The sequence below is a fragment of the Sturnus vulgaris genome, chromosome 25 (genome assembly GCF_052056855.1).
Source record: "Sturnus vulgaris isolate bStuVul1 chromosome 25, bStuVul1.hap1, whole genome shotgun sequence".
NCBI classification, from domain to species: Eukaryota; Metazoa; Chordata; class Aves; order Passeriformes; family Sturnidae; genus Sturnus; species Sturnus vulgaris.
In genome coordinates, this window is record NC_142267.1 from 1,395,011 (window position 1) to 1,421,751 (window position 26,741).

Genomic DNA, 26,741 nt, shown 5'->3' on the forward strand with positions numbered 1-26,741 from the left:
CCCGCTGCATACTCGATGAGAGCCTTTATACCTCCTAATTACCCTCCTGACAATAGGGACAGACTCTCTCGCCGCTTCTGCGGGCCCGAGAGTAACTTCTGTGCAGCCCACCCCCACCCCGAGCCATAAAATCAAAAAGAGGAAGGAGGGAAAGCTGGAGAGCAGCCGGATTTTGGGAGCAGGTAGCAGGCAGGAGGTGTTGCCTCAGCTTCCAGTAGCAGATTTTTTTTTTTTTTTTTTTAGCGATCTTTTTTTAACAATTTTTTTTAAACTCAATCAATTTGACCCCCCCCCCTTCCTCAGCCCCATCACTTTCCCCCCAATTTCTTACCCAAATCCCTTCTAATTATCCTTAAATAAGGCCATAAAGTCCAGTCCAGTGTGTTGGTTTTTTTTTTTTTTTATGAGCTCATCCTTGCCCACTCTCAAACAAAATGAAAGGGTGGAAAAAAAAAAATCTATTTCAAAGAGTTCCTTTATTGAAACACCTGCATTTTTTTTTTTTTCTCTTTTCGTTTTTGGAAGTCTTCGACACAGGCACGCACACACCCACAGACCAACGGGATACAAACAACTTTGGCATTATAACTTTCTTATTTTGAATATTTGTTACAAAACTATTTCTCATTTCTTTATTTCTTTTTTTTTTTTTGTTCGTTTCTTTAAAAAAAGTATCTCAGATAAAGGCATTTTAAAGGAGTAAAAATACAAGTCGAGATCCCAACCTCTGAAAATAATAAATAGCACGTTGATAGCGAGGTCCTTTTCTTCTTTTTCTGCTTAAATCTGCTTTTTTTTTAAAAAAAAAAAAAAAACCAAAACGTAACAGGAGCTCCATACAACGGAGCCAACCAGAGTTTGTATTTTTTGTTGTTGGTTTTTTGTTTTGTTTTTTTTTTTTATTTTTTGGAGAGTGGGAATGACTGGAAGGAAGTCACCAGGGTCTCCAGACGGATTCGCTGCGCTCTGCAATGGGACTCCCAGCCTGAGACGCCGGACCAATGCTGCCCCCAAATGATGTCAAACCTTGAACCGGCGATACCGAGGGGGTGGCGGCCGAATTCCCGGAGCCTCCCCCCGCCGACACCGGCACGTTGGCGTTGGCATAGAGAGGAATAACCGGTCCGGAGCTGGGAGGGAAAGCCGGGTTCGGGATGAGGAAGGCGAACTGGCCATCGGTAGCCGGGACGAGCTGGAAACCGCCATAAACTTTTGGGGACAGAGCTTCGGATGGGTTGAGCTTGCAGGGCACGGGCACGGCTCCAGCTGTGCCCGGGGGCAGCTGGACGTGCAGCGGCGGCTGCTGCTGCGCCAGATGTGCGGGCTGGGCGGGCGGCGGAGGCGGAGGAGGGGGAGGGGGGTAGTTCATGGCCACGATCTGGCCCAGGCAAGCCGAGAGGTGGCTCAGGAGCCGCGTGCGCACGTCGGTGTTGACCCCTTCGCAGGTGGACAGGAACCGCGTCACCTCGTTCATGCACTCGTTGAAGCCGGCCCGGTATTTGCCGAGCACCGTGGGGTCGGCGCTGAGAGCGGCTGGGGGGGGAGGGAAGGAGGAGGAGGAGGAGGAGGGGAGGGATGGAAGGTGAGTGGCAGGTCCGGAGTACCGGGCTCGGTACCCTGTCCCCAACACCCGGTCATCTGTCCCTTAGCCCCGGTTCACGGTCATCTGCTCCTAATCCCAAGTCCGGAGCCCGGTTCTGTCCCTATCCCCAGCGTGGTCCCCGGTTCTCTGTCTCCAACCCCCGGTCTGGAGCCCGGTTCTGTCCCTTATCCCAGTACGGTGCCCGGTTCCCGGTCCTCTGTCCCTTATCCCGAACCTGGAGCCCGGTTCCCGGTCCTCTCTCCCTAACCCCCGGTGCAGATCCCGGTTCCCATCCCCCAGTCCAGATGCCGGTCTCCCGTTCTCTCATCCCCGGTCCCTGATCCAAAGTCCGGTTCCCGGCGCTCTGATCCCCGTCCGCAGCTCCCGGTGCAGACCCCGATCCCCGATCTCCCCCGTCCCCATGCCCGGTACCGTTCCCGGAGCCCCCGGGGCTGGCACTCACCGGTCATCTGCGCCCGCTGCAGGTTCCGCAGGTGCTTGACGGTCATCTCCAGGATGTCCGCCTTCTCCAGCTTGGAATGCCGCGAGCTCTGCGGGGCAAGAGCGGCTCGGTCAGGGCTGCCCGAGCGGCCGGACATGCCCCGGTGTCCCCGGTGTCCCCGCATCCCCCGGTATCCCCACTTACATCCTTCTTGAGCGCGTCCAGGATGAGCGTCTTGAGCTGCCCCAGGCTCTCATTGATCCGCGCCCGGCGCCGCTTCTCCATGATGGGCTTGGACGACTGCGGGGAGGGAGAGCGGAGCCGGTCAGCGCCCCCCGCACGGCCCCGGGACCCCCGACACCGCACCCCGCGTCCCGACCATCACCGACCTCAGCACGGCCGCGGGCTTGTCGCCATCCAGCTCCGCCGCCACCGCTGCTGCGCCCCGACCGGCACCCTCCTCCTCCTCCTCCTCCATTTACCTTCCGGTGCTCGCTGGCGCTCCGCGGCTTGTCCGGCGTGTGGCTAGCGCTGGCGGGCGCACCGGCGATGGGCGAGGCGGTCGGTTTCTCCATGCCCGTATCGGCGGGCATGGCTGAGTTACGGGATGTGTAGAAACGGAGAACGAACGAGAGCGACGACCGGGCGTTGAGGTGAGTGGGGTGGGGAAACCGGGAGGGGGCGAGCGGGCGGGCGGGCGAGCGCGTGTGGCGGCGGGCGCGGGGCGCGTGCGGCGGCGGGCGCGGGGCGTGCGGCGGCGGCGGCGCCGCCCGCCCCTCGCCCTCGCCCTTTTATAGCCCGGCGGCGGCGGCGGCGGCGGCGCCCATTCGTGTGAACCCGCCGCCGCCGCCGTTCCCACACTCGCCGGCAGCCAATCAGCGCCCGGCCCGCGCCCGGCGCCCGCGCGTCCCGCGTTCCTATTGGTCACCCCCCTGGCGCGGGGAGGGAAACCCCGCCCCGCCCCGTCACGCGCGCGAGGGGAACGCCTCCCCCCGCCACCTCTCCCCTCACACACACACACACACCCCGCCCGCCCCTCAGCGCGGCCACGTGGGGTATGGGAGGGGGAAAATGGAGGGCGGAGTGTGGAGTGTGAGGGGAAAGAGCGCGGGCGGGGCTGGCCCCGGGCCCTGCCGTGCTGGCCCCGCTCGCCGCCGCGCCCGCCCCGTGACACCCGGCCCGGGGGCGGTGGCGGCGGTGGCGGCGGCTGGCGCGGCACGCGAGGCCGCGGCCGGCGGGCGGCCGGTGGGCGGGGCTTGCGGGCGCTCTGCGCTGCCATTGGCCGGCGCGGGCGCCGCTGTCAATCACGGCCGCCGCTGTCAATCACGGCTTCCATTTCCCCCCCGGCTCCCGCTTCCCCCCCCTCCATCCCCGTTCCCAATCCCCCCCTTATTCCCATTCCAATTCCCACTCCTCCTCCTCCTCCTCCTCCTCCTCCTCCTCTCTCCCCCCGTTTCCCCGTTGGAGCACGTGCCGGAGCGCTCCCGGCTCCATGGGAAAACCCCGCCCCGCCAGCGGCAGCCGCCCCTTCGCACCGCCCGCGGTGCTGCCGCCTTCCCTGCCCGCTTCCCCCGCTCCCTGCGGCCCCCGGGAAGCCAAGCCCGGCGGTGGCGGAGCGGGAGGAAGCTGCACACGGAGGAGGGGGTGATGCTCCGGTACCCCCCGGTTTAAGCGGTCGGGACGGGGCAGGACCCCCCCTGTGCATCTTGAGGGACCCCCCCCTAATTGTGTCCCCCGAGCCCATTTTGTCCCCCGAGCCCCTTTTCTTCCTTCCTGCACATCCCGGTGTGGGGGTTCGGGTGTCAAAACTCTTCCCATCCCCAATGAGGCCTCGGTGCCCCGAGACCCCCCCGGTTTAACGGGGCTGGAAGGGTCAGGACCCCCCCAGAGTGACGAGGGACCCCCATTGTGTCCCCTCGTCCTCATTTCTCCCCTCCCGCAGCCCCCGGGGCACATCCCCGGGCGGGATTTTGGGGTTCAAACCCCCCCCAGGGCCTCTTCCCACCCCCAATGAGGCTTCGGTGCCCGAGACCCCCCCGGTTTAACGGGGCTGGAAGGGTCAGGACCCCCCAAAAGTGGCGAGGGACCCCCCATTGTGTCACCACCCCCCTGGCCGTGGATGCCCAAGGGGACCTGAACTTGTCCCCCCCCCCCCCCAATTAAATTGGACCCCCATTAATTGGACCCCCATTAATTGGACCCCCATTAAAGTCCCGTCCGTGCCCCTATAAGGGTTCAGGTGGCCTCTCGCCCCAAATTTTGTTTTTTTTTTTTTGTCGCCAAGGTCGATTCCAGCAGGGCTCGGTGCCCACCAAACACGGGGAGGTGCCAAAACCACCCCCAACCCATCCCCGGTTTTTTCTGTGCCGCTTTTGGGATGGGAACAGCGTGTCCCAAAAAATTGCGGGGCTTTGGGAAACCCCAAAACCTCTGGGACTGAGGGGTCACCCACGGCTCGGTCCCCTCCCCATATCCCAAAAAAAAATTCCTTTAATCGGGAAGCAGCCCCCGAGCTGCTGGAGAATTTCAAATCCTTCCTCCTTCCAGATTCTCTTTTTGGGGGGAGCGCAGCCCTGCTGTGAAATCTCGCTGCTGCAGGCTTTAATCTTTTAATAATCATAAATTGGGAATTAGCTCCGCACAGGCCAGCAGCCCCAAAGTGTCGGGAGGATTCCTCGGCTGGAAAAAAAAAAAAAAAAGAAAAAAAAAAATAAAAAAGAAGCTAAAAAAAAAAAGAAAAAAAGCTCAGGAAAAAAAAAAAAAAAAAAAGCTCAATAAAAAAAGCGCTGCTCATTTTCCCCTCCTCTTTCCTCACCTTTCTGAAGGATAAAAATGAGATTTTTTTTTTTTTTAAACTCTCAAGGAAACACGTCCGGTTCTGCCCCCCTCTGAAAAGCTGAGGGTTGAGTTTGTGGGAATTCTTTGGGAGGAGAAGGGAACCACACGTGGAATTTAATCCCCATTGTTGGCCTGAATCCTGCTCGGCTCTTAATTCGCTCCAGTGAATCATTCCCAGAGGGAAAGGAAAGGAAAAGGAAAGGAAAGGAAAGGAAAGGAAAAGGAAAGGAAAGGAAAGGAAAGGAAAGGAAAGGAAAGGAAAGGAAAGGAAAGGAAAGGAAAGGAAAGGAAAGGAAAGGAAAGGAAAGGAAAGGAAAGGAAAGGAAAGGAAAGGAAAGGAAAGGAAAGGAAAGGGAAAAAAGGGAAAGGAAAAGGAAAAAGAGAAAAGGGAAAGGAAAAAGGAAAGGAAAAGGAAAAAGGGGAAAGGAAAAGGAAAAAGAGAAAAGGAAAAAGAGAAAGGGAAAAGGGAAAGGAAAAGGAAAAAGGGGAAGGAAGGAAGGAAGGAAGGAAGGAAGGAAGGAAGGAAGGAAGGAAGGAAGGAAGGAAGGAAGGAAGGAAGGAAGGAAGGAAGGAAGGAAGGAAGGAAGGAAGGAAGGAAGGAAGGAAGGAAGGAAGGAAGGAAGGAAGGAAGGAAGGAAGGAAGGAAGGAAGGAAGGAAGGAAGGAAGGAAGGAAGGAAGGAAGGAGAAAAAAAATTAAAAATAAGTTTAAAAGGTGGGGAAAAAAAAAAAGAAAAAAAAAAAAATGAAATGCACTTGGAATTGTTGCCAATCACATCCCCGGGCCTTTCATCTCCTCAGCAATTCCAGGCAGCGGCTCCATCCTCCCCACACATCAAAGGCTCCAGGAAAATTCATTTTTTCCTTTTCCTCTCTGCCCAAAGGCACACGTGACCACAGCGACAGCAATTCCGGCCTCAGTTCGGATTTTTGGTTTTTTTAAAATTTTTTTTAATTATTTTTTTTATTTTGGGGGGGTTTTATTTGTTTTTTGGGGGTTTTTTTTGGTTTTTTTGTCTTTTTTTGTTGGTTTGGTTTTGTTTTTTTTGTTTTGATTTGGTTTTCTGCTTGGTTTTTGTTTTGATTTTTGGTTTTTTTAAATTTTTTTTTTCTTTTTTGGTTTTTTTGGGGTTTTTTTGCTATTTTATCCCCTATTTATCCCCTATTTTATTCCTATTTATCCCCTGTTTTATTCCTATTTATCCCCTATTTATCCCCTATTTATCCCCTATTTATCCCCTATTTTATCCTTATTTATCCCCCATTTTATCCCCTATTTATCCCCTATTTTATTTTTGGAAGATTTGAAAACAAATCCCGGGATGGCAGCCTGCCTTCATCCCCCTTCATTTCTCCCCTTTTAATTAATAATTTTAATTAAGTTCTCTGGGCATGGCCTATATATTTCATATATTTAATATACGTTTAATCTTGATCTCTTAAAAAAAAAAATAAACAAAAAAAATTTAAAAATACACAAAAAACTCCCAAACAACAACAGAAAAAAACAAAAAAAAAAATTAAAAAAACACCAAAAAATCACCAAACAACGCAAAATAAACTTAAAAAAACACAAAAAAGACCCCAAAAAATCGCGTTCACACGATTTTAATTTTGAAATAAAATCAAAATAAAAGTTTTTTATTTTTTTTTCTCGCCCCTCCCTGGCTCTGCTCAGCCTCTCCAGCTCTGTTTGCCCAAGGGATTGAGGCTCCAAATCCCTGCGGGATTTCCCCTGCCTTGATCCCATCCAGAGCTCCGGGAATGAAGACATTGAGGGCCGGGCACTCGTCAGGGGTTATTTATTTAATTTATTTTCTTTTTTTTGTGGTTTTTATGTGGGTTTTTTGGTGGTTTTTTGGTGTTTTTTGGTGGTTTTTTGGTGGTTTTTTAGGGGTTCTTTTGGGTTTTTTTTTTAGGTTTTATGGGATTTTTTTGAGGGTTTTTTGGGGGATTTTTTAAAATTTTTGTGCGGGTTTTTTTTGAGGGATTTTTTGGTTTTTTAGGGTTTTTTGGGGTTTTTTTAGGTTGTATGGGATTTTTTTTTGAGGGTTTTTTTGGGTTTTGGGGGGGTTTTTTGTTTTTGTTTTTTTAATTTTTGGGGGCGGGTTTTGAGGTTTTTTTTTGTTTTTTAGAGGCTTTTTTGGGTTTTTTTTGTTTTATGGGGTTTTTTTTAGGTTGTTTTTTGGGATTTTTTTGAGGTTGTTTCTTGGAAGTATTTTAATTTTGGAGGTTTTTTGAGGGTTTTTTGGGAGGTTTTTTTAGATTTTATGGAGTTTTTTTGAGGTTATTTCTTGGATTTTTTTTATTTTTTGAGGGTTTTTTTAAGTTTGTTTTTTTGTTTGTTTGTTTTGTTTTTATTTTTATTTTTATTTTTGGCCCACAATGAGCAACAAATCCCAGCACACCCTCCAGCCCCGAGCATCCCCAGCAAATCTCTTTTGTCTCTGCCGATTTTCCAGCTCTAATCAGCTCAAATTAATTAACAGAGGTCACGTGGTTGCCAAAATCCCAACCAAGGCCAGGGCCAGGGAGGGATTTTGGGGGAAATTTTTGTGTCCTGATCTGTCCCAGCTCCTCCTTCTCCAAAATCTGAATTTTCTGGAAATTTCCAGGGGCAAAACTCCGGAGTCGAGGCCGGGATTGACGAGCCAGAGGTTTTTCCATTTTTAATTTATCGATATTAATTAAAAAAAAAAAAAAATATTGGGAAGGGCTTTAAACGTTGGGATTGGGGAACCCTGAACGGGGCTGGAATTCCAGATATTTTCCATCTTTTATTTATTGATATTAATAAAAAAATTATTATTGGGAAGGGCTGTAAACATTGGAATTGGGGAACCCTGGCTGCTTTTCCATCTTTTATTTACACCTGATATTGGGGTAAAAAAAAAAAAAATTTTGGAAGGGCTGCAGATATTGGGATTTGGGGAGTGAACAGGGCTGGAATTCCAAACATTTTCCATCTTTTATTTAGATCTGATATTGGGAAAAAAAAAAAAAAATATTGAGAAGGGCTGCAAATATTGGAATTGGGGAACCCCGGATGGAGATGGAATTCCAGTTCTTTTCCATCTTTTATTTCGACTTGATTTAGTAAAAAAAAAAAAAATCTTGGGAAGGGATGAAAACTTTGGAATTGGGCAGTGGATGTGGCTGGAATTCCAGAGGTTTTTCCATCTTTTATTTAGATCTGATATTGGGAAAAGGAAATTATTGGGAAGGGCTGCAAATATTGGAATTTGGGAGTGGATGGGGCTGGAATTCCAGAGGCTTTTCCATCTTTTATTTAGGCCTGATATTGGTTAAAAAAAAATAAAAATAAAAATAAAAATAAAAAATAAAAATAAAAATAAAAATAAAAATAAAAATAAAAAATAAAAATAAAAAATAAAAATAAAAATAAATTTAAAAAAAAGGAAATGCTGCAAACATTGGAACTGGGGAGTGGATGGGGCTGGAATTCCAGGAATTATTCAGGAATTGAGTGTATCATGGGCAGGGTGCTGCTGCCTCCATGGTTGAGCCTCGAGGCCTTTTCCAACCTCTAAAATTCCACAATTCCCCCATTCCATGGGAATTCCAAGTCCTCCCTCATTCCCGAGTTTCTCTCTGCGATCCCAGGAACTCCCAGGCTGCTCCACCTTGGAAAAAAAAAAACCTCTGGGAGCTGAAAAAGAGGAGAATTTTCCAAGAAAATTCCTAATTAATTCCCCTTCATCCACTGTTCACTTTAGGGGGCTGGGAACGCCGCCACAGGAATCTCACCCCGTTAGAAATGGAGATTTTTATTTTTTAAATTATTTTTTAATTTTTTTTTTCCTGCTCTTTTTTCACCAGGAAGCAAATGGGCTTTTTAATTTCTTTTTTCTCCCCTCCTTTCCTCCTTCCCCGCCCTTTGGAAATTTTCCTAAAAGGAAATTGCGGCAGCACGAACAGAACCTAAACCCATTTTTTGGAGGATTTCTCCCCGGTTTTTGTGTCCCTGGGTGCTGAGAGCTGAGGAGGAGCCGCCTCACAGAATAGCTCAGCTGATTGAGACAGATGTTCCCTTCTTCTGCAAAAAGAGCCAAAAACTCTGCCCGGGCACGGATCTGCTGACTCTCCTTTCCCTGGAAAACATCTGGGCCATGAAAAGAAGCAGAGGAGACGCGTCCTGCCCGGATTTTCCACATCCCAATTCTCCATCCTGCCCTCTTCCAATGGGTCCTGTCCCTTTTGGGACAGAAAAAAAGGGATTTGCTGACTCTCCCTTTTCTGGAAAATAATTTGGGGATGAAAAGAAGCAGAGGAGACGCATCATGCCTGGATTTTCCACATCCCAACTTTCCATCTTCCCACCCTGGGTCCCTTCCACTGGGTCCTGTCCCTTTTGGGGACAGAAAAAGGGATTTGTTGACTCTCCTTTCCCTGGAAAACATCTGGGGCATGAAAAGAAGCAGAGGAACCGCATCCTGCCCGGATTTTCCACATCCCAACTCTCCATCCTGCCCTCCTCCACTGGGTCCTGTCCCTTTTGGGACAGAAAAAAAGGGATTTGTTGACTCTCCCTTTTCTGGAAAATAATTTGGGGATGAAAAGAAGCAGAGGAACCGCATCCTTCCTGGATTTTCCACATCCCAACTTTCCATCCTCCCACCCTGGGTCCCTTCCACTGGGTCCTGTCCCTTTTGGGGACAGAAAAAAAGGGATTTGCTGACTCTCCCTTTTCTGGAAAATAATTTGGGGATGAAAAGAAGCAGAGGAGACGCGTCCTGCCCGGATTTTCCACATCCCAACTTTCCATCTTCCCACCCTGGGTCCCTTCCATGGGGTCCTGTCCCTTTTGGGGACAGAAAAAAAGGGATTTGTTGACTCTCCCTTCTCTGGAAAATAATTTGGCCATGAAAAGAAGCAGAGGAGACGCGTCCTGCCTGGATTTTCCACATCCCAACTTTCCATCCTCCCACCCTGGGTCCCTTCCACGGGGTCCTGTCCCTTTTGGGACAGAAAAAGGGATTTGTTGACTCTCCTTTCCCTGGAAAACCTCTTGGGGATAAAAAGAAGCAGAGGAACCGCATCATGCCTGGATTTTCCACATCCCAATTCTCCATCCTGCCCTCTTCCAATGGGTCCTGTCCCTTTTGGGACAGAAAAAAAGGGATTTGTTGACTCTCCTTTCCCTGGAAAATAATTTGGGGATGAAAAGAAGGAGAGGAACCGCATCCTGCCTGGATTTTCCACATCCCAATTCTCCATCTTCCCACCCTGGGTCTCTTCCATGGGGTCCTGTCCCTTTTGGGGACAGAAAAAGGGATTTGTTGACTCTCCTTTCCCTGGAAAACCTCTGGGGAATAAAAAGAAGCAGAGGAGACGCGTCCTGCCCGGATTTGCCACATCCCAACTCTCCATCCTGCCCTCTTCCAATGGGTCCTGTCCCTTTTGGGGACAGAAAAAGGGATTTGTTGACTCCCTGGAAAACCTCTTGGGGATGAAAAGAAGCAGAGGAACCGCATCCTGCCCGGATTTTCCACATCCCAATTCTCCATCTTCCCACCCTGGGTCTCTTCCATGGGGTCCTGTCCCTTTTGGGGACAGAAAAAGGGATCTGCTGACTCTCCTTTCCCTGGAAAACATCTGGGCCATGAAAAGAAGCAGAGGAACCGCATCCTGCCCGGATTTTCCACATCCCAGCTCTCCATCCTGCCCTCTTCCAATGGGTCCTGTCCTTTTGGGGACAGAAAAAGGGATTTGTTGACTCTTCTTTCCCTGGAAAATCTTGGGGATGAAAAGAAGCAGAGGAGACGCGTCCTGCCTGGATTTTCCACATCCCAATTCTCCATCTTCCTACCTTAGGTCCCTTCCACTGGATCCTGTCCCTTCTGGGGACAGAAAAAAATGGGCTGAAAATAAAACAAATCCATCGATAGAATCAGAAAATCTCCCGCCACGCCTGCTCTTAATTATCAGAGCAGTTAAAGCCCAGCTCAGTTCCAGCTGCTCCCAGTGCAGAGCCCAAAATATCTCCCGGGACCAGGTGGGGATGGGGTTTTTGGGAGGGTTTTGAATGAGGGGTTTTTTTTTTAAATTTATTTATAAAATATTTATAAAATAGCAATGTGTGTGTTAAAAATAAAAATGATGAGATGGGTGCTGATATTAGACCTGATATTGGGGGGAAAAAAAAAAAATATTGGGCAGGGGATATTGGAATATTGGAATTGGGGAGTGGGGGAGTCCTGGACGGGGCAGGAATTCCAGCAGCTTTTCCATCTTTTATTTAGACCTGATATTCAGATTTTTTTTTTTTTTTTTAATTTAGGGATTTATTTATTTAGGGATTCAGCCTCTCCTGATGGTTCGTTCCTTCCCTGCCTCTTCCAGAGTTCAGGAAATCCCAAATTTTCCCCGGGAGCAGGGGAATGATGGCTCCTAAGGGACACAGGAGCAGGAAAAAAAAACCTCACGGAAATCCTTTTATCCCCCCAGAAAATCCACCCCCCCTCTGCCATCCACGACATTCCCAGCCCCTTTTTTTTTGGGATTTCCCCTTGATCTCCTCCAATCTCTGTCCCCCATACCTGGGGAAAAGGAGGGAGGGGAAAATCCATCTCCTCTCTTTGCTTTTCTGCTTTTTGAGCAGATTTGTCATTTTGCCGTCCTCAGCCCAGCGTGCTCCCCCACAATGGGGTTTGTTTGACTTCCCGGCTAAAAGGCTCCCGGTTTTTTTGGTTTTTTCTTTTTTTTTCCTCCTTTTTTTCTTTTTTTTTCTTTTTTTTCCAAGCCCTGTCCACAGCTTTTTTTCCCCCCTCCCACCTCATTCCTTGATGAGCTTGTCCTAATCAGATTAACTCGACCCAGACACAACGCTGGCAGTTTATTCTCTTTTAAAAGGAACTCCGCGAGGTTTCCTACAAAACTTTATTTTTTTTTTTTTTTTGTAAACTCTTCATCTCCGGCTCAGCTCCTTTGTAAACTCGACCTAAAGGGAACTTTGAGAGCCCCACCCTGGCGGGCAGTGAGGGGATGTTAGAATGGGTCACTAATCCAAAAAGAGGGGAGAAATTCCTGGAAAAATTCCTTTAAAGCCGCGGGAAGAGGGGGTGGAATTCCCAAAAACCCAGGACATAAAATTGAATTTTTTTGAGGGGGAAAGCCCGGCTTGTTTGCACAGCTCGAAGTGTCCTGGGACAGGTTTTGGGATCGAGAAAACAAAGCCACAGCTCCGGGTTTGGGGTTTGGGATCTTCACGTTGTTCTTTTGGCAGGAAAATTTAAAAAAATAAAAATAAAAAATAAAAAAGTCAGTTTGGGGCCTTCACGCACCAGAATTCCTGATCCAAACCCAGAATCTGGGAATTGCTGAGGTTGGAAAAGCCTCCCAAGGTCAGCGAGTCCAAGCCGAGCCCGGTTTGTCCCCACGTTGTCCCCAGCCCCATCCAGGCGTTCCTGGGACACCCCCAGGGCTCTCCAAAGCTCCGGGGGCCGCACATTCCCAACTTTCACGGCTTTTCCAGCAGGAATTTCCTCCCCCTGTCCCTCCCGAGGCTCCCCCCGGGGTCCGGGGCTGCCTCCTCTCAGCCGAAAATGAAAAGTCACTGAAATAAATCCGGGGGCTCCTCGCTGGGATGTGTTTGGAGATGGTTCCTGGAAAAATCCGGGAGAGTGGGAAGGGTCTGGAATGGGAAAATGGGTCTGGAATGGGAAAATGGGAATAGTCTGGAATGGGAAAATGGGAAGAGTTTGGAATGGGAAAATGGGAACAGTCTGGAATGGGAAAATGGGTCTGGAATGGGAAAATGGGAATAGTCTGGAATGGGAGAATGAGAAGAGTTTGGAATGGGAAAATGGGAAGAGTTTGGAATGGGAAAATGGGAAGAGTTTGGAATGGGGGAAATGGGAAAATGAGCCTGGAATGGGAAAATAAATGGGAACAGTCTGGAATGGGAAAATGGGAATAGTCTGGAATGGGAAAATGGGTCTGGAATGGGAAAATGGGAATAGTCTGGAATGGGAAAATGGGAACAGTCTGGAATGGGAAAATGGGAACAGTCTGGAATGGGAGAATGAGAAGAGTTTGGAATGGGAAAATGGGAAGAGTTTGGAATGGGAAAATGGGAAGAGTTTGGAATGGGGGAAATGGGAAAATGAGCCTGGAATGGGAAAATGGGAACAGTCTGGAATGGGAAAATAAATGGGAAGAGTCTGGAATGGGAAAATGGGAAGAGCCTGGAATGGGAAAATGGGATTAGTCTGGAATGGGAAAATAAATGGGAAGAGTCTGGAATGGGAAAATAAATGGGAAGAACCTGGAATGGGAAAATGGGAACAGTCTGGAATGGGAAAATGGGTCTTGAATGGGAAAATAAATGGGAAGAGTTTGGAATGGGATAATGGGAATAGTCTGGAATGGGAAAATGGGAAGAGTTTGGAATGGGAAAATGGGAAAATGAGCCTGGAATGGGAAAATGGGAAGAGTCTGGAATGGGAAAATAAATGGGAAGAGCCTGGAATGGGAAAATGAGTCTGGAATGGGAAGAGCTTTAAGGTCCCTTCCAACCCAAATCATTCCATGATCTTCCCTCAGCTTCCCAAAAACCCAAAATAATAATAATAATAATAATAATAATAATAATCAAAATCCGATATAATCACACCATTAAAGTTCCTTGTATCCTCATCATTCCAGGCCTTCTCCTCCCAAAATTTCCTCCCCTTCCAGCGGCCGCCGTGGCTTTGGGATTGGCGCCTCATTTGGGGAGGATTTCATGGAATTCGGGGCGGTTTCCACCCCTTTAGAGCAGATTAACTTTGTGATTTCATTGTCCCCGCGGCTCCGAGTCACTCCGGGCTCTTTGATAAAATTTGTCCCAGAAGAAAACCCCACAAAGAGAGCAACAAATCCCTGGGGGAAAAAAAAGGAAAAAAAAAAAAAAAGGGAAAAAAAAATTCCCGGTTGTCTTGCTGGCAAAAAAAAAAAAAAAGGAAAAATCAAACAAGCAAATAAATAAAAACAACAACAACCCCCCCACACAAAACAAAAAACAAAACAAGAAAACAAACAAAATTTTAAAAAACCCAAATAAACACAAAAACTCCAAAACAAAAAACACCAAAAAACCCCAAAATCACAAAACCCCCCAAAATTTTTTAAAAAGTCACCAAAAAATACCAAAAAACCCCCAAAACAAAAAAAAAAAAAAAACAAAAACCCAGAAAACTAACTAAATAAATAAATAATAAAAATAAAACAGCAATATATTAAAAATACAAATATGTAACAATATAACAGTATTATTATAATACATATAGACCAGTAAAATATTAAAAATAGAATAATAAAAATATAAAATAATCATAAAATTAAAAAAAATTAAAAAAATTAAAAACCAACCTGGGAAAGGAAGGGAATCGGAGGTTGGGAGAGGCAGGATTTATCCCGACCTCATTCTATGTTAATTGGGATTTTAACAAGGACGGGCCAGCCCCGAGCAGGTGGCCGGAGGTGACAATGGTGACAATGGTGACAATGGTGACAATGGGGACAGGGTGGCTGTGACCGGGGCCGGCTCCTCCCTCAGCTCTGCCTGCCCGTCTGGCTCCCCATGAATAATTAATGAATAATTAATCCATTAATGAGACACCTCTGCTGCGCGATAAACGCGGGGGGAGCTGGAGTTAAACCGGGATTAAACTGGGGGGAAAAAAACGGGAGTTGGGCCTAAGGTGGGGCTGGAATGGGGTGGGGGGTTTGGGAAATATTTTGGGATTAAAAACTGGAAGAACAGTTGGATATTATATTCTATATTCCATATTCTATATTCCACATTCTGTATTCCATGTTCTGTATTCTATATTCCGTATTCCATGTTCTGTATTCCATGTTCTATTTCATGTTTCTATATTTTGTATTTGATATTTTTTTGTAATGTTTTGGATGGATATTTGGGATCTGGATATGGGGACAGCGTGATAATGGGCCATGGAGACACTGAGCTGGGTGGGAAATGCAGCAGGAACAGGAGCAGGAGCAGGAACAGGAACAGAATGGGAAATGCAGCAGGAACAGGAACTGGATGGAAATGCAGCAGGAGCTGGAATAGTTTGGGAAATGCAGCAGGAACAGGAGCAGGATGGGAACAGGAACAGGGAACAAGAACTGGATGGAAATGCAGCAGGAACAGGAACAGTTTGGGAAATGCAGCAGGATCAGGATGGAAGTGCAGCAGGAGCAGGAGCAGGAGCAGGAGCAGGAACAGGAACGGGAACGGGATGGAAATGCAGCAGGAACAGTTTGGGAAATGCAGCAGGAGCAGGATGGGAACAGGATCAGGATGGAAATGCAGCAGGAACAGGATCAGGATGGGGACAGGAACAGGAGCAGGATGGAAATGCAGCAGGAACAGGAGCAGGAACAGGATCAGGATGGGGACAGGAACAGGATCAGGATGGGGACAGGAACAGGATCAGGATGGAAATGCAGCAGGAACAGGAGCAGGAACAGGAGCAGGAACAGGAACAGGATCAGGATGGAAACGCAGCAGGAGCGCGTGGGCAGAAGAAGGAATTCTCCTCCAGGCATTTCCATCCCCTCTGATTTTCCTGCCGCTTTCTCCTTCCCTGGAGCCGCCCAAGAGGGAAAATCCCGGCTCAGGCCCCTGAGCTCCAACCTCAAACCGCCCCCAGCTCCTTCCAGGATGCTCCAAGCGCTCCCTGGAGCCCCCAAATTCTGCTCCCGGCACCTCCCCAGGGGCTCAGCCCCTTGGAAAAGCGGCTCCGTGCAATCCGGTGGCATTTTGGAATTCCAGAGGCTGGGGAAGAGCTGCAGGCTGTGAAATCCTAAATCCTCTCCCAACGTGCCGGGAATATCAACAGCACCTTCCCCGGGTCCCCGTGGTGTGGCGAGGGGGAGAAAAGGTTTAATGAAAAATTTAAAGGCCGGCGTCTTAAAATAAATTCCAATCCCGGCTGAAATTTCACAGCGGTTGCTGAATGTCTCTGCCTCTCGCTCCAGGATTGTTCCCCTTCCAAAAAAAAGGGGGGAAAAAAATTTGGGAAATTGAGCCTGGCTGGGCTGAGGGGGGGGACTCGGAGCAGAGGGGTGGGAGGTGATGGATGGAATTAAAAAATGGAATTAAAAATTAAAAACCCCAGGGGAGGGAGGAAGGGAGGAGGGAAGAGAGGGAAGAACAATAAATGGACGCCGCTGGTCTCCTGGCTGAGAGCTGATCTTCCCGGACGTGGAACATCTGGGATTTTCAATAATGGATAAACGCTTCCAAGGGGACCTGCAAATGGTGGCTTTTAACGAGCTGGCAGCGGGGACGTGCCCGAACCCCCCCGAATTCACCTTTTCCCTGCTCCCCCAACCGTGGCTGTGCAGCTCCAGCAGTCCCGAGGGTTCCAAGTAAAATAAAAATAAAAATAAAATTCCCCCAAGGTGGATTTGGACCAATTCCCTTCCTCTGCTGTGGAATTCCCAGCGCAGGCAAAGCCCCTCGGGTTCATTTCGTGTCCCACATTGAATTTTGGGGTTTTTTTGGCAGCCCAGGGGCCCTCGAGACCACCGGGCTGTGCCTCTTTTCCAGGTGGGAATCGATGGGATTGGTAAATGGGATCATCCCAACGGCCGGGCTCAAGTTTTGGGGAGCCCTGATCCCAGAATTCCAACTGATTTAAAACTGGGGAGCTCCTGAACCGAGCCTGGGGAATTCTGGAGCCAATTCCAGAATTCCAACTGATTTAAAGCTGGGGAGCTCCTGCACTGAACTTGGGGAATTCTGGAGCTCATCCCACATGGATTTAAAACTGGAGAACTCCTGCACCGAGCCTGGGAAATTGTGGAGCTGATTCCAGAATTCCAGCTGATTTAAATCTGGGGTAATCCGGCACCTCAGGAGCTCAGAATTCCCCAGAATTGGGGAATTCTGGAGCTGATTCCATGTGGATTTAAAACTGGGGAATCCTGCACCGAGCCTGGGGAATTCTGGAGCTGATTTCAGAATTCCAACTGACTTAAAGCTGGGGAGATCTTCCACCCCAGGAGCTCAGAATTCCCCAGAATTGGGGAATTGGGGAATTCTGGAGCTGATCCCCCATGGATTTAAAACTGGATCACTCCTGCACCGAGCTCAGGGAATTCTGGAGCTGATTTCAGAATTCCAGCTGGAATTAAAGCTGAGGAGCTGCACCGAGCTCAGGGAATTCTGGAGCTGAGCAAACCCCACATCCCCGACCCCAGAGAATTCCCCCATTCCCACCTCCCTTCCCGGGGGGATCCGGGGGAGTTTGGATCGACTCCAAAACATCCCGGGGCTGGTGGAGCCGCCCCCCTTTGGCTCATTAGGGGCAATCAGAGCCCCCTGCCCATCTGCCAGCTCCGGGCGGGTACCTGGCACCAGGGCTGGGAAAAAGGAGCCGGAGGATCCTTAATCCTCTCCAGCCAATAATTACAGCCAAGTGACAGGCCCAGTGAGTGGAAATTGATGAATGTAATTAAAAATCCCAGGGGGATGGGGAAGCACAGAGGAGCAGCGGAGGGAGGTGCCGGGATAGGGACACTGGGTTTAATTAATGAAAAAAAAAAAAAAAAAAGAAAAGTGTGGGGATGTATTATTGATAAATTCTTGTGTTTTCGTCCCCATTCCTGACTCGAGTGTTTTGTCTCCCCTGCAGCACCAGCCGCTCTCCAGAGGGATTTTTTTTTTGTCCCCATCCCCCTCCCCTTGCCCTCCCTGGATGGGAAATTTGAGGAATGCTCAGATTTTACTCATTAGCCCAAACTCCCGCTGGTCCCGGTTTAAAACAACCTGCAGGGGCTTCCCTTGATCGGTGATGGATGAGTGGCAGCGGTGGGGCCGGGACCGGGCAGGCACCGAACCGGGCTGGGATCGCTCCGGGCTCGCTCTCCCTCCCAGTCTGGCCATGATTTACTGGGATTGTCGCCTGTGGGCTCCTTCCACCGCCAGGGGCCAGGGAGGAACTTTTCCTTCTTGTCCAGCTCGGAGCTTTTCCTTCTTGTCCAGCTCGGAGCTTTTTCCTTCTTGTCCAGCTCGGAGCTTTTTCCTTCTTGTCCAGCTCGGAGCTTTTTCCTTCTTGTCCAGCTCGGAGCTTTTTCCTTCTTGTCCAGCTCGGAGCTTTTTCCTTCTTGTCCAGCTCGGAGCTTTTTCCTTCTTGTCCAGCTCGGAGCTTTTTCCTTCTTGTCCAGCTCGGAGCTTTTTCCTTCTTGTCCAGCTCGGAGCTTTTTCCTTCTTGTCCAGCTCGGAGCTTTTCCTTCTTGTCCAGCTCGGAGCTTTTTCCCTCCTGCTCCAGCTCGGCTGCTCCTTTCCCTTTCGGTTTGGGAGGCGAGAGGAGTTCCAGAGATGTGAGCGCCCAAAGATCAGAGAGGAGATTGGGATCTTGTTTGGGCACCCCAAAGATCAGGAGAGCCTTGTTTGAGTGTCCCAAAGAACTGGGACGGGAATGGGACCTTGTCTGAGCATCCCAGAGATCTGGGAGGGCAGTGGGACCTTTTTGAGCACCCCCAAAAAAAAACCTGGGAGGGGGAATGGGGCCTTCAAGGAGAGGACTGGGACCTCGTTTGGACACCCCGGAAATCTGGGAGGTCACTGGGACCTTGTTTGCCACAACTGATCCAGCACAAGCCATGGGAACCCGGAATCCCAGACTGGTGTGGGGTGGAAGGGACCTTAAATCCCATTATCCCAAATCCCATTATCCCAAATCCCATCCCAGGCTCTTCCCAGCCCCACCCTGGCGTTGCTTCCCTCTCCTGCTCCTGCCGGGATTGTCCTGGACACCTCTGGAACCCAGCTCGGACCTTCACTCCCAGCAATTCCCAGAATTTTGTGTTGTCAATCCCGGGTTCCGAAGGTCCCTGCAGAGCGGGGGGCTCCTGTCCCCTCCTGGGGCACGGAGAGATCCCAAATGGAGTCACAGCCACCCCCATCCCTCTGTCACCTGCAGAGCTCCCGGAGCGAGCCCAGGGCGCTTCCCCCATCCCAGAAAGCGCAGAAATCTGGGAAAACCCGGGATGTTCTGCCCTCATCCCCCACCCGCCCGGAGCCGCCCCGGGAATGCCGGTGCCAGGCGGGATCCGCGGCCCTTCTGTGCGGGATGTTTGGGTTTGGGGTTTGTTGTCGTTTTTGGGGCAAGGAGGATTTGTCCCTGGGCTTTTCTTGGAAGCGCTTCCCCGCGTTTTATTTATTTTTTTTTAATTTTTTTTTTTTTTTTTTTTGACGGGAAGAAGCTGGCGTTCCATGAAAGCCCGGCGCTCGTTAATTTAGCGCCCGAGCCCTTCAATTAGTCCCGTTGGATTCCCTTTGATGCTTTTGTCCCTCGCACGTTCTCCAGGGCTGCTCCACCTCTCCGGGGCTGCCCCACTTTGATCTCCCAGGGCCTCCTGCCACTCCCCGGGCTCTGGGAATGAGGAATCCAAGCTCGGCATTCCCTGCCCGGGCTCTGGCACCGCTGCCCCGTCCCTTCCCCCCGGCTCCTGTGGTCACCCCCCATCTGTTCCAAAAACCAAATATTGACTCGGGAGCCTCCCTGCCAGGCCGCTTTCATCAAAGCTCGCCCGGGAAAATGAAGGTTTGTTTTTTTTTTTTTCCGAGGAGGTCTCCAGGTGCTGGGGCTCGTGGAGAGAGGGACAATGGCCAGCACGGCGGGGAGTGGCTACCATGGCAAACTGGGGGGGTCTGGGGGGGTGCTACGGGAGCCCAGAGCTCCAAAACACGGAGTGATTAACGGGGAGAGGATTCGGCACCGAGGGAGGAGAGGTTCAGGAGTTTTGGGACTGAAATTCCTTCCCATGGGAATTCTGCAGCGCTGCGTGGCACAGCCGAGTCACCAGAGTCCCCCAGTTTGCCCAGAAAACCTTTCCCAATCCCAATTCCAATCCCTTTCCCATTCTCTTTCCCATTCCCCAGTCCCAATTCCAATCCCTTTCCCAATCCCATTCCCCTTTCCCAATCCCAATTCCAATCCCATTCCCCTTTCCCACTCCTATATCCCATTCCCATTTCCCATTCCCTCCCCCATTCCCATCCCTTTCCCATCGGCTTCCCGCACTTCTCCCATCCTCACCTTTCACAAAATCCTTGGGAAAGTCATGGAAATGTCGGGAAAGACGTGGAAAAGTTGAGAAAGTGATGGAAAGGTTGGGAAAAATATGGAAAGATCGGGAAATACGTGGAGAAGTCGGGAAAGACACGGAAATGTCGGAAAAGACTTGGAAAGGTTGGAAAAGACGTGGAAAGGTCGGGAAAGACACGGAGAAATTGGGAAAGACGGGGAAAGGTCGGGAAAGACATAGAGAGGTTAGAAAAGACATGGAAATACTGGAAAAGTCATGGAACTTTTGGGAAAGTTTCCCCGGGAGGGCAGAGCCGTTCTCCAAATCCCGCTCCCAATCCCGGGAATGTTCCTCCATCCCAGGCTGGGCTGAGGAATCGCTCCCCATTGTCCCTCTAATTTGGGACATTCCCGGGAGTTTGGGTAATTTGGGATATTCCCGGGAGTTTGGCAAATTATCTGGGAGAGGATGGGAATGCTCAGGAACAGCTCCGAGTGTCTGATTTCCCTGCAATAAATCCATAATAATATTATATTATATATTATAATATATATAATATAATAATAATTATAACAAGTAATAAATATAGTGTTATAAATACAATAAATAAATTACTGTCTCCACCTGGCACTGCTGCTTTCCCAGGGCCTGGACTTCCCAAATTTCAGCTCCATTTATAATTTAAATCCTGGAGCTGAAGCAGATCTGGAAAAAGCCGAGGTTTTATTTTTTTGCTGTATTTTTTTTTTTTTTTTTTGGCAGAGCACAAACTCAGCTCTGTTTCCTTCCAGCTCATCTTTCAAACCTTCGCAGGTTTTTTTCCTTTTGCAATCCATCACAATTCCCGGGGTTTAACCGTGGGATGAGAAACAGATCCGAGAGCAGGAAAATCCCGGGCCAGAACATTCCGTGTCTCTGCAGCTGGAGCTGTCAACGTGGGAGGGGAGCAGAGAGGCTGGAAAATTCCCAAGCACGAGCCACACTCTTCCCCACAAAAAAAAATTAAAAAAAAAAATTATAATTTAAAATTCCCTGCTATAAAAAAAAAAAAAAACCAAAAACGGTGGGAAAAGCACACGGGGTGGTGAGAGAGGAGCTGGGGATTCGTTCCAGGGGATCCCAGGCAGCACCTGCACGTCGTTCATCTTCTTTTATTGCCCTCTCGCAATTAAAAAAAAAAAAAAATTAAAAAATGAAAATTAAAACCCTGGCTGGGTTTTAATGCAAATCTTGAATCCCCCCCCCACTTTGGGAAGAGACGTTTTCCAGGCTTTCCCAAGAGTTTGGGAATCCTGCCAGGAGAAGGATTTGGGATCAGGGATGTCACCAAAGCGTTTTCCCCATCAGAACTGGCCTCAGGCTTGCAAAGGTTGGGATCCAAATCCAAATTTTCTGGAATTGCAGGGGTTGGGATCCAAACCCAGATTTTCTGGAATTGCAGGGGTTGGGATCCAGGTTGAACCTGGGCTGCAGGATTGGGATCCAAATCCAGATTTTCTGGAATTGCACCTTGGCACCCTTGGCTCTGCTCAGCCCTGAGGAACCACTGGAATCTCTCCAAAATCAGGATTTTCTCCCACTTCAGGGTATTTTTTGTCCTTACAGCCTTCACCCCGAGCTGATCCCAAAAATCTCCTTCCCAGTGAGAACACGCCGGGATCGAGTGTCCAGCACAAGGCAGAGCTCCAGAAACTCCGTGGCTTTTCCAGGAGGGAAAACCCTTTCCCTGGAAGGGTTGGGATAAGGGGTTGGGATAAGGGGATGGGATCAGGAATTGGGATAAGGGGATGGGATCAGGGGGTGGGATAAGGGGGTGGGATCAGGAACTGGGATAAGGGGATGGGATCAGGGGGTGGGATAAGGGGGTGGGATCAGGAACTGGGATAAGGGGTTGGGATCAGGAATTGGGATAAGGGGATGGGATAAGGAATTGGGATAAGGGTTGGGATAAAGGGATGGGATCAGAGGATGGGATCAGGAGTTGGGATAAAGGGTTGGGATCAGGGTTGGGATCAGGAGCTGGGTTAAGGGGATGGAATAAGGGATTGGGATCAGGGGATAATCCTGTCCCCAGCGCTGGGGGCAGCAGGTGTGCTGTGACACATCCGGGCCTAATCCCTTGTCCTTGTTTTCCTCTCAGCACGGCAAAGCAAATCTTCTGCTTTTAATCCCATTTTCCAGCTCCCACTCCAGAGGGGACCGGCCCCAGGTGAGCTCCATGGCTCGAGGTGTCCCCGATTGTCCCCTGCTTGTCCCCTGATCCTGGGGATGGTGACACCGAGGGGACGGGGGAAGAGCAGCCCGGGCTGGATTTTGTGTCACCTGTGGCTGTTAAATCTGAATTTTGGCACCGACAGAGATTCCTGCACCTCTCACCCCTCCCTGGCCCTGATCCCGGCCAGGATCCCTAAAAACTGCCAGGACAGGGAAGGGGAGGAAAAAGGGGATCTTGGGACATGTCCTTGTCCCTGGTGACCCCAGAGCATGTCCCTGCCCTCCTGCAGCTCCTGACACATTTTTGGGACAATAATCAGAGTCAATAATTACCCCGAGGCTGGCTCCGGCCAGGGGTGACATTGCAGAGGTGGCACTGCAGGGGTGACGCTTCAGGGGTGACACTGCAGGGGTGACACTGGCACTGCAGGGGTGACGCTTCAGGGGTGACACTGCGGGGGTGGCAGTGCAGGGGTGACATTGCAAGAGTGGCATTACAGGGGTGGCACTGCAGAGGTGACAATGCAGGGGTGACACCACAAGGGTGGCACTGCGAGGGTGACACTGCGGGGGTGACGGTGACAATGCAGGGGTGGCGCTGTAGGGGTGACATCACAAGGGTGACGTTGCAAGGGTGGCATTACAGGGGTGGCACTGCACAGGTGACAATGCAGGGGTGGCACTGCAGGGGTGGCACTGCCGGGGTGACACTGCGGGGGTGTCACCGCTGTCACCGCAGGGCTGTGCTGGCCCTGTCGCACCCACAGCAGCCCCCGGGAAGGCTCCGGCGCCGAGGGGGTTAAGGAGCAGCCCGGGCAGGGTGGGTGGGATGAGATTCCAGGACCTGGAGCAGAGGCGTGGGCGGAATCCTGGGGATGATTAATGCGGGGGAGAGGCGGAGGGAACCCCGGGAGGCGACAGCGACAACGACAGCGACAGCGAGGAGCTGCCTGTCAGTCACGGCCAGAATTCCCTCCTCCCTCGGGATATGATAAATCCCATAAATCCCATAAAAAAATCCCATAAATCCCATAAATCGGGGTTTGCCACCTGCTCGCAGCGCTGCTGACTCAGACCGTGCGGGGCTCGGAGCTCCCACATTCCCGGGGTTCATTTATTCCTTGAGGATTGTAATTAGCGGGAGGGAGCGGCAAATGTCGTGCGGTGCCTCTGCCGTGGCTGCTGCGGCTCAGCTCGACCCTAAAACCTCGCTCTGGATTCGGCTGATCCCTAAAACCTCGCTCTGGATCCGGCTGATCCCTAAAACCTCGCTCTGGATCCGGCTGATCCCTAAACCTGGCTCTGGATCCGGCTGATCCATTCCCTGTTCCTTTTCCCCATTCCCTGTCCCTTTTCCCCCATTCCGTGTCCCATTCCCTGTTCCCCAATCCTGGTCCTCTTTCCTCTGTCCCTTTTCCCTGACCCCTGTCCCCATTCCTCATTCCTTGTCCCATTCCCTGTCCCCATTCCTTGTCCCATTCCCTGTCCCCATTCCCCATTCCTTGTCCCTATTCCCTGTCCCCATTCCCCATTTCTTGTCCCATTCCCCATTCCCTGTCCCCATTCCCGTTCCCGTCCCCATTCCCTGTCCCCATTCCCTGTCCCCATTCCCCATTCCTTGTCCCATTCCCTGTCCCCATTCCTTGTCCCATTCCCTGTCCCCATTCCTTGTCCCATTCCCATTCCCTTTCCCCATTTCTTGTCCCATTCCCATTCCCCATTCCCTGTCCCCATTCCCCGTCCCCATTCCCTTTCCCTATTCCCATTCCCTTTCCCCATTCCCTGTCCCCATTCCCTGTCCCCATTCCCCATTCCCTGTCCCCATTCCCCATCCCTATTCCCATTCCCTGTCCCCATTCCCCATCCCTATTCCCATTCCCTGTCCCTATTCCCTGTCCCCATTCCCTTTCCCTATTCCCATTCCCTTTCCCCATTCCCTGTCCCCATTCCCCATTCCCTGTCCCCATTCCCCATTCCCTGTCCCCATTTCCCATTCCCTGTCCCCATTTCCCATTCCCCATTCCCTGTCCCCATTCCCATTCCCATTCCCTGTCCCCATTCCCCATTCCCCATTTCCCATTCCCATTCCCTTTCCCTTCTCCTCCCTCTCCTCGTGCCTTTTGTGCCAAACTGGGAAATCCGAGCCCGGCCTGGAAAAATTCCTCCCTCAAAGCAGCAAACTGGGAATTCTTGCCTCTTTACCCCATCCTCTGCTCGCCTGAATTTCCCTCCTCCACCCTCCCACCGTCCTGACTTTTTTAATTTAGGATTTATCCCAATTTTCCTCCCTCGTGCTCCCCCCATCTCCGTTTTCCCTTTTTTTCCCTCCCCCAAAAATTCCGTTCCCCTTCCAGGGACTCCCTTTGGTGGCCACCACGGGCCGGCTTTTGGCTCAGTGGGAATCAATTAATCGGCCTCTCACGCGCAAATTAATTGGCCGACATGAATAAATTAATTTGGCGCCCATGCATCCATTAATTGGGTGCCCATGCACGAAATAGTTGCGCGCTCATGCGTGATGTAATTAAGCATTCAGGCGTAAATTAATTAATGACGTCACTGGGCGCTCATGCGTGCATTAATTGGGCGACCGTGCATAAATTAATTAAATAAATTAATGGAAGGGGGGGGACGGGGACCGTGCATAAATTAATTGGGCGCCCCCAGGTGTGATGCCAAGGTTTGGGAATCTTTGTTTCATTAATAAATTCATAATTCTCCTTTCAGGCCACTTGGAGGATCCAGAGGGGGGGGGGAAAAGCTCGGTAAATTACACTTAATTAACATTTAATTAATGCGTTTGATGGCTTTCTGTGTTTCCGTGCAGCGCCCCGGATCTGCCTGCAGGAGAGGCGGCAGAAATTGTGCAGGTGGGAATTTGGGAATTATTCGGGAATTTGGGAACCTTCAGGAAATTCTGGGACGTTCCTGGTGACATTTCCTGGTGGAATTCTGGCCGCGTGCTTCTCGCTGGCTCCTCTTTACCCCCCCCCCCCCGAAAAAAAACCAAAATAATAAAAAACCATTAAAAAAAAAAAAAAAAGTGAAAAAAAAGGGGGAGGGAAGGGAAAAAAAAGGAAAAAAAAAGGGAAAAGAAAACCCACAAAAAAAAAACAACTCAAAAGCCAAAACAAAACCACCAAAACCAAAATTAAACAAACAAAAAAACCCCAAAACAAACAAAAAAATCATGAAAAAACCCACGGATCACAGCGCACGATGTGACCTCGGGACACTTTAACAATTCCCCCATGGCATCCCCGGGAATATCCTTGGAGAATTGATAGAAAAAAAAAAAAAATTCCCTGCGGGACGCTGGAAATTCATCCCAACCCTTCCACGTCTCTCTCCCAACACCGCCAGCACCGATTCTTTATTTTAATTTTTTTTTTCTTTTTTTTTTTTTTTTTTTTTTCCATATGGTGCCAAGAGCAGGTCGGGCCGGATTCCCGCCTGGCAGACAGCTGGGAACAGAGGGGAAAATTCCTGGAAATTCCAAAGGATCTCAGCGGGATGGGAAAGGGATGAAGAGCCGGGAGCGTCTCCCTGGAAACCGCAGCGTGGGAGACGCGCGGCGCTGTCCCTCCCTTCCCTCTGCTCCTCCCTCCCTCCCTCCATCCTTTAATTCCTTCCCCATCTCCCTTTGGATGAATCCCAGCTCCCCCAAAGCTCGGCTTTTGTGGGTTGATGACGCTCGGGTTTAGAAAAGCTCGGCTTGAACTCGGCTCTGAGTCGTGGGGATGTCGGAGGAGGGGAGGGAAGGAGGTCACGGAAAGGGAAAAGGGAATTTTCGGGAAAAAAGGAGAGAAGGGAAAATCTTTGGGTGTCGTTTCCTCCTCTTTCGGTTCTTCACCTCCCCGAAAAAAAAAAAAATCCGCGGTGTTTAAATGAGGTGGGGACACCCAAAGGCGCTCCAGGATAATTCCCGTGGAATTCTGCTGGGAAAACCTGGATGTTCCCTGGAAAATTCCACATTCCAACCTGGACATCCAAGGAGAGGAGGGACAGATCCCAACCGGGATATCCAGGGAAAGAAGAGACAGATTCTTTTTCTCTTTTCTTATCTTTAGTGTTTTTTTTTTTTTTTTTTCTTTTATTTTTCTTTTATTCCCTTTCTTATCCGAAAAATTAATTTTAAAAACCTGGAAATCACTCCTCCCTTCTCGACGGGATTAAACCCCTCCCCAATCAATCTCCCAGACCAGGATACAGAGGTGGTTTTATTTTATTATTTTATTTTATTTTATTTTATTTTATTTTATTTTATTTTATTTTATTTTATTTTATTTTATTTTATTTTATTTTATTTTATTTTATTTTATTTTATTTTATTTTACTTTATTTTATTTTATTTTACTTTATTTTATTTTATTTTACTTTATTTTATTTTATTTTACTTTATTTTATTTTATTTTATTTTACTTTATTTTATTTTACTTTACTTTATTTTATTTTATTTTACTTTATTTTGTTTTGTTTTATTTTATATTTTTAATTTAATTTAATTTTGTTTTATTTTATTTCTATTACTATTTTTATTTTTATTTCATTTCACTTCACTGTATTTTAATTTTATTTTATTCTACTTCATTTCATTTCATTTTCTCTTATTCCAG

At 49.4% G+C, this 26,741-nt stretch overlaps 1 protein-coding gene and 1 long non-coding RNA gene across 3 annotated transcripts; one reads left to right on the forward strand and one right to left on the reverse strand.

The window, feature by feature from the left end:
- Window positions 1-457: 457 nt before the first annotated feature.
- On the reverse strand, window positions 458-2,641 carry HES4 (hes family bHLH transcription factor 4). 2 transcript variants are annotated; one of them, XM_014885830.2, is made up of 4 exons: window positions 2,507-2,641; window positions 2,229-2,324; window positions 2,046-2,133; window positions 458-1,533 (listed from the first exon to the last, which is right to left on the reverse strand). In XM_014885830.2, exons 1-4 carry the CDS (start codon window positions 2,615-2,617, stop codon window positions 935-937), a joined length of 894 nt encoding a protein of 297 aa, XP_014741316.1. In that variant the 5' UTR covers window positions 2,618-2,641; the 3' UTR covers window positions 458-934. The 2 variants fall into 2 exon arrangements, with proteins under 2 accessions (XP_014741316.1, XP_088034828.1); XM_088178702.1 differs by having other exon boundaries at window positions 2,414-2,617.
- LOC148221232 (uncharacterized) lies at window positions 2,505-10,996 on the forward strand. The gene is made up of 2 exons (XR_015808410.1): window positions 2,505-2,677; window positions 8,701-10,996. It is a non-coding gene; the product is annotated as an uncharacterized LOC148221232 (long non-coding RNA).
- Window positions 10,997-26,741: the final 15,745 nt, after the last annotated feature.